The sequence below is a fragment of the Bactrocera neohumeralis genome, chromosome 3, assembly GCF_024586455.1.
Source record: "Bactrocera neohumeralis isolate Rockhampton chromosome 3, APGP_CSIRO_Bneo_wtdbg2-racon-allhic-juicebox.fasta_v2, whole genome shotgun sequence".
Lineage (NCBI taxonomy): Eukaryota > Metazoa > Arthropoda > Insecta > Diptera > Tephritidae > Bactrocera > Bactrocera neohumeralis.
The window spans coordinates 2075374-2087907 of NC_065920.1; the positions used below are offsets into that span (position 1 = coordinate 2075374).

The 12534-nt window shown below is 39.3% G+C and overlaps 2 protein-coding genes across 2 annotated transcripts; one reads left to right on the forward strand and one right to left on the reverse strand.

Moving 5' to 3' along the window:
• The first annotated feature begins 720 nt into the window (after window positions 1-720).
• LOC126753064 (uncharacterized) lies at window positions 721-1381 on the forward strand. Its single transcript, XM_050464189.1, has one exon. It carries the CDS (start codon window positions 827-829, stop codon window positions 1322-1324), a length of 498 nt encoding a protein of 165 aa, XP_050320146.1. The 5' UTR covers window positions 721-826; the 3' UTR covers window positions 1325-1381.
• Window positions 1382-2268: 887 nt separating this feature from the next.
• On the reverse strand, window positions 2269-6994 carry LOC126753151 (ras-interacting protein RIP3). The gene is made up of 3 exons (XM_050464354.1): window positions 6759-6994; window positions 4550-4846; window positions 2269-4450 (listed from the first exon to the last, which is right to left on the reverse strand). The coding sequence occupies exons 1-3, from the start codon at window positions 6765-6767 to the stop codon at window positions 3212-3214; spliced, it is 1545 nt and encodes a 514-aa protein (XP_050320311.1). The 5' UTR covers window positions 6768-6994; the 3' UTR covers window positions 2269-3211.
• Between the last annotated feature and the right edge of the window lie 5540 nt (window positions 6995-12534).

Here is a 12534-nt window from a genome sequence, read left to right on the forward strand (position 1 = left end):
CTTGGCTGGGAAGTTTTCACGCATCCACCATATGACCTTGCGCCATCGGACTACCATTAATTTCGGTCAATAGGGAACTCCCTTAATAGAGTAAAATTGGCTTCAATGGCCTGTGAAAATTACTTGTCGCAGTTTTTCGCCGAGAAACCAGAAAGGTTTACTCTCATGGAATAATGTCTCTAGCGGAAAAGTGGAAAAAAGGGGTCTACCAAAATGGTACATACTTGGTTCATTAAAGTTCGTTTTAAATATAAAAAAACTAAGTTGAAGTTTGATTAGAAATACGAAAAGACTGACCAATATTTAATTAATTTATATTTGCTTTTGTTCAAATCAAAAATTGAAGTTTTGCTGTATGAATCGCCATTAAGCCTATTCTCGCATGAGTAATCAGATAATTATGGAATATGCTGTCATATGGCAACCCAATTAGCAAAGATACAAACCCTCCACATGAAGATTCAACTGGTTTGTGTTTGAGATAATTTACAGTTCGTGAACTGCCTTATCGACAACACAGCTATATCCGCCCGACTGTTGCAACTTTCTTAAACTGCATTTGTTTATTTTTTGACAGCAGCTGGCAACATTCAACTCAATAAACCGGTAAAGTTTTATGAAACTTACAAATTGTTGATCAATTCATCACTGCCATTTGATCACATATTCTTGCTTTATTATTTCAATAATATTTATATATATATCTTTATTTTCAATTTTTAATAACAAATAAAAAGCTTCAAATATTATTTGGAAATTCCAAAAAAATTAAAAAAACATATTTATATTATTTAAAACATTTATAAACTGAAATATTCAATTAATTATGCTGCGTGGCTGCTCGAAATTGACGAATTTATCACAGAGTGTAATAAGAAATCTTCCGCTGAATCCAACGCAATTCAAACGTTACATAGCCGACAAGTGTTGTCCGCCACAAGCGTCAGAAGACAGCGCAGATCCAGCAGACTCCAAGCATTCTTTCAAAAATGACGCATTTGTGCCACCTGACTTCGTACCGCTCTCCGCATATCGCGCCTTGGATGACCCGAAGGAGGTGCTCGGTCCAGGCGCACACAAATGTAAAGACTACAAGAATCCAGAATATTTCGCCTACCATCGCTTCTCATTCTATGAACTGCAGAACGTCGCTTTGAATCTGGCTAAGCATTCGGAAGGCGGTGTGCTATACGAAGCAGAGAGTGCTGCAGAAAGCGATGAAGAATGTGGCGAAAAAAATAGTGCGACAGAAACCGAGAAATGTGAGAAAAAAGAAACAGAAACGGAATGTAAAAAGAGCAATGCAGATAAAGCGAAGGAGTGAGGATGTGTTCGGAGAAAGAAAAAACTGGAAGCGAATTTTCACTTTGAAGGAAGAGAAAGACAAATTTAAAATTTTAAATAAATATATTTGTTACTGTTATATGTATATGCGTACATATATATGTAAATATAATGTTAAATTTGTGTATATTTTTTTGGGTTTTTTTATAAAGGTTCCTCAGTTGCATATGTTCAATAGCTCAGCTCATTCAATACCAGAACATTTTAATATAATTGGTTTAGTTCAGACATCCACCTCCGTTTAAATTCATGTTCTGCAACAGTCTGGCAACATTGAAATGTCATTGCGCTTCCCTTGCCAAAGCGCCGTTATGTGTCAGTTTCCTTTTCGCGTACGTAAATTCAGGCCGCAGCTCGGGAGTGTTGAATAAAATATTGAATTCGCTTTGAAAATCGTGGCAAGTGAGCGTTTTTAGTGAAAATGCGATAGTTCGGGTATTTATCTAGCATCGTGTTATAAAATAATACCTCGGGCGTTGATTATTAAGCGTAAATTCCGCGAGTGAATATGTGAGTGTTGACAGAAGCAAGCGATGCAAGCATGTGTGTGAAAGAAATTTGTGAAATTGAGCGAGAAACAACACAACTGACCACAATTCAGTTATTAGCGATTTTCATGGTATGTAAATATTATATAATTTATGTTTGTGATTAAAAACAGTTATATTGCAAATATTTTGCTAAATTAGTTCAATTGACATTTGCTTTCGAGAGCTGCAAAGCCAAATATAGTTTGGCGGTGCTCAGTAGTATCACCGACAGTGTTATTCAAACTGTTGTTTATTAATCGAAGCTATTCAAACCACAAAATGCACAGTTATGTTTGAAGACCACTGAAATTTTGAATCTGTTACTTTGAAATGAAATAACGGAAATTTTCGCTGCAAACTTAAATTCATTTATTAATATTTTTTTTGTGTTTTTTGTATGCCATGTAGAAACTGCAAGTTGCACTTAAATATCTAGATTCTTAAAATGTGAGAACATGTTGAATACAAAAATATAAAAAACATTGAATTGAATATTAGTAAGAATAAATTATATGAAGCTTGGTTAGTCACATAACGTTAACATGAACAACACTTTAGTGTACATAAATATTTATAAATCGACTTAGAAGAAAATAAAATAGTTTCTGTAAACATCAAAATACTAAACGGATAGGTTCTTCGGCTGAGTAAGCTATAGATACAATATTTTCAGACAACATAAAGTAAGTCTAAATCACAAAGTTTTCGCTTGGAAATAAATATTTTACATAGAAATAATGAAAGCGTTTTTATATACATGCGTATAGTGGGTGTTTATAACGGTTAACTGTTCGTTCACGTTTCGTATGTTCTCGCAGAAAGCGTAGTAAAAGCGTTGTTAGTGAGCGAGTTAGTGCGCGCGCGCCTGTGAGTATGTAATTGTGTTAAGCGTAGACAGAAAAGCGATAGCTGAAATTCACCCAAATCCCGAAAATACAAGTATATATATATATATATATATAAGTCAACTAAATAGCTCTCTACCACAAGTCTGTTAGTAATTAAATGCTACTGAGAAAAATGCAAACAAGTCTACAAACTAAATCTAAGCCTATGTTAATGCCGTTACTGATGGCGGCCGCTGCAAATCATAGTCCGTTATACAATAGCCAGGGTCTGTTGCCAAATCGCGTTGCTGACTGTTGATCACACTAGTTTTCTTTGAATACATTTACCGTTATACGCTAACACGCTCTATTTCTCTCTACATTCATTATTGTCTATTCTACTCATTCGTTTGCATTTTCGTCCTACTCTCTCTCTCTCGTTTTAGAATCGTTTGAATTTAAAAGTATTTTTGTTTTGTTGTGTTTGTATTTTCCGATTTCCCGTCTCATTTACCATGTCGACTTGCCACTGCCGTTTCCGTTCGAACCACTGCCGCTGCTGGAGAAGAGGCTCTGCAAGCGTCTATTTGAGTTTCTTAGTCCGTTACGCAATACATTTCCCTCACGATCACTGCCGCGATCATCGGAGCCACTGCTGCTGCTGTCGAAACCGCTCAGACCGCTGCTGCCGCTACTGCCACTTAAGCCGCCGTTGGTGCGTCCCTTGATGCTGCCACCGCTGCCGCTGCTGCCGGTGCCGCCGCTGAGCAGTCGCAGGCTGTTGCGTGTTAGTGTGTCATCATCGTCAGTGTCGAGCTGGTTCAGCAATTGGTCGGCGGCACTCAGGCGCCCGGCATCTCCACGTAGTGAAATGGTGCTGCTGCGTCCGCCATTGCCGCTGCCATTGGTGATCTTTGTAGAGATGACGCTACGCATGCCTGTTGCGCCAGAGCTGCCGTCCAATAGCAATGGTGAGTGTATGACTTGAGCTTGTACCGTTGCGCTAGCCGGTTGAGTAATCACAATTTGCGGGAGGTTGGTGCGTTCGATGATCTGTCGTGCGCTACCGTCGCGCAACTCCTTCAGTGCGGTTAGGTCGCGTTGTTGGGCGTAGACGCTGCCGCTGGGTGTGCGTGACAAGATCGTGGGTGGGTGTGAAACTACAGTAGCATGCACGCTGTGTCCGAGTGTGCGTGAGGGCAGTGATTGCGACAGCAGTAGGGCTTGCTCGTTGGTCAGGCGCTCTTGTGCCTGTTGGGTTTGTGTACGCAATTGTTGTTGCTGTTGGCGTTGCTGCTGCTGCTGTTGCAGTTGTGCTAATTGCTCCTGTTGTTCCTGCTGTTGTTGCTGTTGTTGTTTGTACTGTTGCTGAAACTGTTCCATCAGTTGCTGGGCTTGAGCGCGTGCCTGGGCTTCCGCCTGTATGCGCGCCTGCAACTCGGCGTCGCTTTGTACTTGAGCCATGGCCTCGGCATGTGCCTTAGCCTGCGCTTGGAGTTGTGCTTCGGCGAGCGCCTGAGCCTCGGCATAAGATGCAGCCTGGGCTTGAGCTTCGGCGATGGCCTGTGTTTGAATTTGTGATTGCAGCGTTTCGAAACTGTTGTACCGTGAGGATGAAGCTGTGGCCGAAGCGGAAGCGCGGGAGCGCTCATCCACCAATTGTTTGGAGACTATGGCGTTGAAGCCGTTAATATCGTCAGCGGTGTACTCCACAACACGGCGTGTGCCATCGGGTTCAACGAGCGAGTACTGAAAGGGGATTTATAAAGGGATTTGGTGTATTTTGTATTATATCCACGCATAATCCTCTCTAAGTTAGTCAAAGGGCCAAAACTACACCGCACTTACCTGTCCTTGCACTAGGTCACCATCCCGTTTTTCCTCCTGCTGCTTTTCGTCGCCGGTCAGCGTGTCGCGCACATCGTATGCGAAACTGTACTGCGGGTGGCTGTCATAGTCTTCGGATGAGTCGGTGGTGGTGTCAGTTTGCTCCTGCGATTGTTGGTCCTGTTGTTGCTGCTGCTGCTGTGTAATTGATGATTTCTGCTGCTGTTGCAGCTGCGAGAAATCAATCGCTTGCAAGTGAGAATAGGAGGCGTGCACCACATTGCACGACAGCAAGCATACACAGAGAAGATAGTAGAACTGCAGGAATAGATAAATAACGAGCCAACAAAATTAATTATTTAGCGTTGTGCCTAACGAACACTTTTACATTTAAATGCGCTTACTTTGAGTGTGGCACTATATTTGTTTGTTTTGCTTTTAAGTAAATTTGTACTTGCCATATCTCGCTTTTACAGCGCATTTGCCCCCGTTTTATGACGAGCGCGATTTCAGTGGCTCACAACACTTCAGGGAAATTAGCAACTGTCATTTTGATGACGCGAATGCCGAGTGCAAGTGAACGAGTGAGTAAAAGAGTAAGCTTAATGAAATCGTAAATATTTTATGGTCAAACTGTCAGAAGCTCGCATGCGAATGCAAAATTACATTTGCTTACAAGCCAATATACATGCAAGTAGTTGCATGCAAGCACACTGACGGCGCAAGTAGAAGTAACCTTTAGTGAAAATTTGCCGTAGCTCAAGTCTCTTGAAGAGTATGAATACAGAAGGTGTTGAAATTGCTACAGAGTTCGCCTTTAATATGCCATCACTGGTGTTGTAGATGTCGCTCTATTTGCAGTTGGAATAAAATATGTTGCAAGATCATAAAAAATGCCTCACTGGTGAGGAAAATATAATGCAATGCAGTAGACTAACGGTAATTAAATATGACTTTCATTTTAAAGCGGACTTTTGTGATTTTCTAGTTATATTCGGTTATTATATTGGGTAGTCGAAAAAGTCTTTTCGTATTTTGTGAAAAAATTTTTGAGATTAATTTAAGTTCAAAGGCTAACAAAAAATATGTGTTCTTAATTAAGGCAAATGTGGAACTGTATCTAACATTTCATATGTAGCTTCGGGTTGCTGAAAAATATTTTCACGAAGCCGGTTTCCAGCCGAGCACAAAAGGAGCTATTTGAAAATAATATTGCCGGCCTGAAGTCAGGGCATCTCCGTTTCGGCATCTGCAAGTGTAAGCAGTCCTTCATGAAAATAACGGCGCATCAAATACAAATAATTCTAATAAATCAAAATGATGGCTAAATATATTTTCATGAACCATGCCACCACTCTCCAACCCTCATTCAATTTTCCTCGCAACATGTTGCTGAAGAATTCATTATGAAAGCGTTGTCATAAAGTTGTCAATTGAATAATTTGCAATAACAAACAACATTTCACTCAGCCAGAACAAAAAGAGCGCAAAACGCCAAAGGACGAACAATCATCCAATGTGTACATGCAACATAAAAGGGGGGCGTATGTGTGTGTGTATTGTATGAAATCGAGTTCAATAAAGCAATATTTGAATATTTGCATTGTGAAATATTTATGAATCCGCTTCATTGTAGCTTTATATTTACGGCAGTGCTTGTAGTAGCTTCAATTGTGTAAGTGAGTATCCGGTGACAAGTGTCCACATTGTTGGTATTGTATTGTGTGTGTATAAAGTGGTGTGCCAGCAATGATTTATAGGCGCACAAGCTTTGCCGGTTGCAATAAAGAATGACAATTCGCCATGAAGGACTTTGCATGTACTGTTAGAGGAGAGAGCCCTGCAAGTTTGTGGGTATAATGTGCTTTTATTGCGAGGAATAACTTTCACATCATTCAACGTTTCGTGACAATGTGGTCTGCTACGGGATTAATATTGATAACGACTTGAGCGCTGCATTGGCAAACAATTAAGTTAAAGTAAGGCGTCAAGTGTTAGAAAGCATAGAAGGTCATTTCTTTCATATATGGAAAGAAGTTAGAAGGGCTACTTGCAGTTCGTGGTTCTTTAAATAAAGGTCTAATGTTTCACAGTTTACACAAAAACTTATACTTCGCTCACTTTTGAGAGAAATTTCATTTGATTCTCTCTAAACATACAGCTGAATGCCGTTATATTGACATCAACATTAAATAATTCTTCAACGAATGTCCAGTTAACTACCACATACCCGTTTCATTATTGATCCTGAAATGTTTCTATGTTCCTCCACTTAGAAAATCACTTTTCAAATTGCTTGAAATTAGATTCAATACTTTTTTATCGCTTTTATGTATTTATTTTTCTTCTTTTCACTTGCACAAAAATACAAGCTACTCTAGATTCAATCCTTGGAGGCACACTTTGTTGCACGTTCACTTATTGAATGGCACTTTGTCAAGAGACGCACACCCAACTGTTGTCCGAGAATGCAATAAAACTTTTGATGGCTTCTCAAACTTGCCACCAGCTTTTATAGTTCGTTACTTGGTCAGCGATGTGTGTCGCATAAAATGGAGCTTGCTTTTCGACAACTAAAACGTGCAACAAAAAAAGTCGTTGGCGCTTAACGTCACACAATATCCGAAAAGATTTCAGTCGCATAACTGATATCTGATAGTAAGAACTTTCAAATTTTATCAAGTTAAAATTACAAATAACCTCAAAGCATTTGGCGCAGAAATAACCGGACGTACAAATTGTGTTAGGCGACACGCCGTCCACAGCAAACTAACACATTCAAACACTCAGACATGCTCACACATACACACCTTGTTGTACGCTTGGTCACTGACGCTTCTCCAACCAGCGGAAGATTTGGCATTAGTGACGAGGTTTGGTTTTTCGGCCAACGGCATTCACTTGCGCACGTCTCAAATTCGCTCACGAATGCGGCTGACTGAAGGGCAGCAATGCGCGTGCTGTCGGTTGGCTGTAGTTGAGTTGTTGTTTGGCTTGTTGGTCAGCTCCAATTCAGCGGAGTCTCCTGAAGTGTTTCATTCATTCAAATCTTGTCGAATTTCTGGAATATCATCTACGGTAAATAGCTCAAAGAACGAATACTTGAGCAATTCACAGCTGAAGATAAATATTACTTTAATTTTGACTTCACTAAAAAATAGGTCCTTGCATGGATTACATTAAATGAGCTCGTTGGTCACTAATACATATTTGGATATACCTTTGTTGTTGTCATTTTTCGTTTAGAACATCTCTAGCATATCGTAGAATATTGTCCTAAATTCTCAAGATTTTTTTGGAAACTGTGTTTTCAAAGTCTATTGTAAAGATTTCTCGCGAACTACTCAACCAACCTTAATGAAACTTTCCACAGATCTTCGAGATATAATTCACAAGGTCTCGAATGGAGGAATTTTTAAACCATTAAACCAAAAAATAAAAACGTCGAGAAATTTTCCCCAAAATTTTAATATTTTTGTAAGCTTTTTTTTGTCAAGCTGTAATTTGAGTAAAAATTAAGATATCTTGACGAAAGTTGGTACACACGAACATGGAGTTGTAGATGGTTGTAATCGGACCACTGCCACGCCCACCAAACGCCATTAACCGAAAACCTAGAAACTGCCATCAATTTTGAAAAAGTGGGCGTGGTCCTTCTCTCTCTTTAATGCACCTCCAAAGCTACAAAAATCAAATTTTCTCAGCTCAAATATTAAACCAGAACTTCTACCGACTTGTGAAAATGGATGAAATCGGCAGATAACCCCGCTCACTCACCATATAACGGTACTGTTAAAAACACTAGAAGCGCGATAAATCAATAACTAAATACGCTAGAGACGTTAAAATTTACCTCCAAGATGGTATAAAAAGGCCTTATGGGACTGTTCTGGTACAGGTACTGAATATGTGGACACCAGTATCTATAGCGACTTTTGACCGAAAATAACGGTCAATGTATATAAGTCAAATTCAAATCTTCTGCTTACAATTATATTTCTGTGTATCAAAAATGCATTGAATGGGGTCAATACTTCCCTGAGCCCCCCATATACCTTATATAAAGATTTTCGATCTTCAGGGTGACCAATGTTTGAGTTACCTCAATGAAAATCACAATACGTGTTTTACTCAATATAGTGCATATGTATACTTCTATGATTTTCCTTTTTCTAACAAACATTATGCCGAATATGTTGGTCATTGAGTAGTAAGAGGTCAAGTAGTAAGAGTATAAAATGTTCAGTTGCACCCGAACTTAGCCATAACTTACTTATTTCGTTTTACTTTTGTTGATTCCGTAAAAAGTTCTGTTGTCAACGTGGAGGCATCTTTTTTCCGAGGGGTTGCCGGAAATGACGTCGTAATAACCGACTTTTAAATATTTTCCTCTGAAAATTTACAAAATTTTTTTTAAATATGTATTTTTGTAATAATAAATAATTTTTATAAAATATTTAATTTTTTTATTAAAAAATATTGAAAATATACTGTTTTTGCTCGATGAAACCCACGAAAACCCCTTAAATATAACAAGAGTACTGATATTTTTAAAATTATATCGTCAAACTTTGGTTTTCAATCCTCAGCTTTTCAATCCGAAAATCCTGAGTTTTATTACAGTTTCAAGTAATTTTTATTTAAAATCAACAAAGTCGGCTTTCCTCAACAAATAAACTACAAAACTTTTACAAATAAATCCCCTACCGAATTGTCATCGTCACAAAAGGAATGTACAGTTTTAAATTCAAACGATTAGCAAAAGAGTAACGAGCACTAATACTTTCGCAAAATAAAAGGATATTAATGCATTTCTAAATCCATAAATCGCTTAACTACTTTTCCGAGCGCATGAATTTCCCTTTATTGCAGCAATTTGCTAAGAAGCTTCGTCAGAATTCCAACTCGAGGTCATATTCCATTTCTTAAGCGCTCAATCGTAGCCTGAATAACCGGAAATTGAAAACTTGCTGCACAAATGCAATAAACAACACACGCTCACACATGTTTACTGGCGAGCATATCAGAGCATAACGGCGCACTTCGACAAACATAAATCGCTACGTAACGGCTCAGCCGTACGAATTTCCGCCAATGAAGTATGCCCATGCAACGGAGCAACAGGCAAATGCGGTGCCCAGCGGCAGCAGCAATGACATGCGATATGCTAGTGGCGTAGTTATTGTTACCACTTTTTGTAGTTGTTGTGGCGCAGTCCACTTAATCTACTTGCAGTGCTGTTGGTCTTGTTGAATCACATTGAACTCATCAGCGCTGGTCTTCACTCTGCTGGAACATATCGCATTTCACAAATGTCAAAGTAGTTAACGTTGTTGCACCAATTGTTGTTGGTCCATTGCAGTATTTTTAGTTGATGACTCGCTTAGCGCACCGCCACAATTCAGATGGGCGGGGGCTCGGCTGAATGCATTGTTGGCATTGCAGTCTGTAACGGTAGATATTTAGAAATCGGCGCATTGAACGGCAACTCAAGCTTCGCGATACAAATTTCGTTTTAAAAATACGCAAAAAGTCTGCCTCTGCTGTAGGTTGAAATGAAATCGATCGTGAATTATTTGCCACAAGTTGCAAGGAAATTGAAAACATGCATATCTTCAAGTATTTAGTGGCGAAATGATTTACCTTTAATTGTCAGTTTTTCCTTTACTTTTGCACTGGTGCGCATTTATCACACCACGAAAACAACAAACGCACATTGTGTATGAGTGATGGCTGCAACACTCTTGCCTTTGTGGCAGCGCAAAAAGTTCCTGTGAGAAATGGCAGAAATCACACAAAAAAGCACCAAAAAGGGACAAAAAGCAACAAAATGGAGAAAGCAATGCCCTGACATACAGACAACTCGAGGAATTGCGCTGTACACAAGTATGTGCCACGCAGGCACTCACACGTCATGATTGAGTATATGTGAGTGTGAATGAGAGGCAGTCTCTTTGTGGATGCAGTTGAAAGGCAATATGGCAGAAGTCACGGCGCTAAAAAATATGCAAAAGTGAGTAACAATGCAAGCGACATGCTTTCAACTGAACAAAGGCTGGACAAGTGCCAGCGAAAAATTCCGGAAATAACAAAGAATTTTCATATAAATTTGAGCATGTGCGTTCGAAATAAATGAAGTCGATAGGAATGCCGTATTAGGTGACGTTAATCACTTTTTAATTCTTCTTTACTGGCATAGATACTGCTTAAGCGATTATAGCCGAAGTTAACAACAGCGCGCCAGTCGTTTCTTCTTTTCGCAAGGTGATGCCAATTGCAGATTCCAAGCGAAGCCAGGTCCTTCTTCACCTGGTCCTTCCAATGGAGTGAAGGTCTTCCTCTTCCTATGCTTCCCCCGTCGGGTACTGCATCGAACACTTTCAGAGCTGGAGTGTTTTCGTCCATTCGGACAACTTGGCCTAGCCAGCGTAGTCGCTGTGTCTTAATTCGCTGCACTATGTCAAAATCTTCCGCAGAACCTTTCTCTCGAAAACTCGTAGCGTCAACTCAGCAGATGTTATCATCAACCATGCTTCTGCGCCATATAGCGCAGGACGGGAATAATGAGTGACATCTGGAGTTTGGTCTCTGTTCGTCGAGAGAGGACTTTTCTACTCAATTGCCTACTCAGTCCGAACAGGTGTTACGTTTGCAAGAGTTATTCTGTGTTGGATTTCGAGGCTGACATTGTTGTTGCTGTTAATACTGGTTCCGAGATTGACGAAATTATCTACAACTTCGAAGCTGTGTCTGTCAACCGTGACGTGGGAGCCAAGACGCGAGTGCGACGACTGTTTTTTTTGATGACAGGTGATATTTCGTCTTACCCTCATTCACCACCAGACCCATTTGATTTGCTTCTTTATCCAGTCTGGAAAAAGCAGAGCTCACGGCGCGGATGTTGAGGTCAATCATATTAATATCATCAGCATATGTCAGAAACTGTACGCTCTTATAGAAGATTGTGTCTGACCGATTAAGCTCTGGAGCTCGAATTATTTTCTCCAACAGCAGATTGAAGAAGTCGTACGATAGGGAGTCATTCAGCAGGATGGAGAAGTGTTCCCTCCATAATTTCAGTATGCTCTGAGCATCGGTGACTAGATCACCTCTGGGGGTTCTACAAGAGTATGCTCTGGTCTTGAAACCTTTTGTTAGTCGCCGTATTTTTCTGTAGAATCTTCGAGCAATCGTACTCACGAATTTCGGCATCTCTCTTTTTCTGTCCGCAAAGGCGTTTCGCTATCCTCTTCAACTCTCGGTATCTATCCCATACCGCGCGTGTTGTGGTCGATCGTATTGTTGCGAGGTTGGCAGTCGGACAGTTATCCTGATCATTTATATATGCATAGCTATTTATATATCTCGCTTGGTTTTATATGATACATACAACCATTAGGTGAACAAAAGCAGCATGCTGCAATAAGTCAAAAATTTTGAAAAGTAGCAGCTGATACCTTTATCTCCAAAATAATTTGAGATTTCAAAAATCCTCCTGTAGACTTATTCTTGAATAATTAATCTTTGAAAATAAAAAGATAAATATATTTTGTTTGTATTTCTAGAAAAAAATTAAAATTATTTCAAATTCAAAAACCAAAAAATAAATATTTTAAGTTAGATGAATACAGAAAATAATCAAAATTTTGATTTTTAACCAGTAGGCGGCAAAAAAAGTCTCACTAAAAACAGCGTTTCGAGATAAACTCGTTTAAAGTTTACACTAAGTTAAAAAATAATACAAATATCCGCATATCTCCAAAATAGTTATAGTTATTAACCTGATTAATTTACGGATTTTCGGATATACCAAAATGTTTTATATATACGCAAACAATCACCGGTGGATATAACCTTGAGTATACTGTTTGAATAGAAGATGGTTATTACATTTCTGCATGCATCGAATATCGAATGAAAATGTCAATGAAGTAATGAATATTGTCTTCTTCCTGTATGAATTCAGTGCGATTTCCAATTACTGCGATTGATAAAAAGAAATCGCG

What these genes read in the sequence shown, in the direction of transcription:
- LOC126753064 (XM_050464189.1), top strand. Translation starts at nt 827, where the DNA reads ATGCTGCGTGGCTGCTCGAAATTGACGAATTTATCACAGAGTGTAATA.
- LOC126753151 (XM_050464354.1), bottom strand. An exon ending in GTGACCTAGTGCAAGGACAG is followed by an intron (nt 4,451 to 4,549) that starts GTAAGTGCGGTG and finishes ATCCCCTTTCAG; the next exon opens with TACTCGCTCGTTGAACCCGA.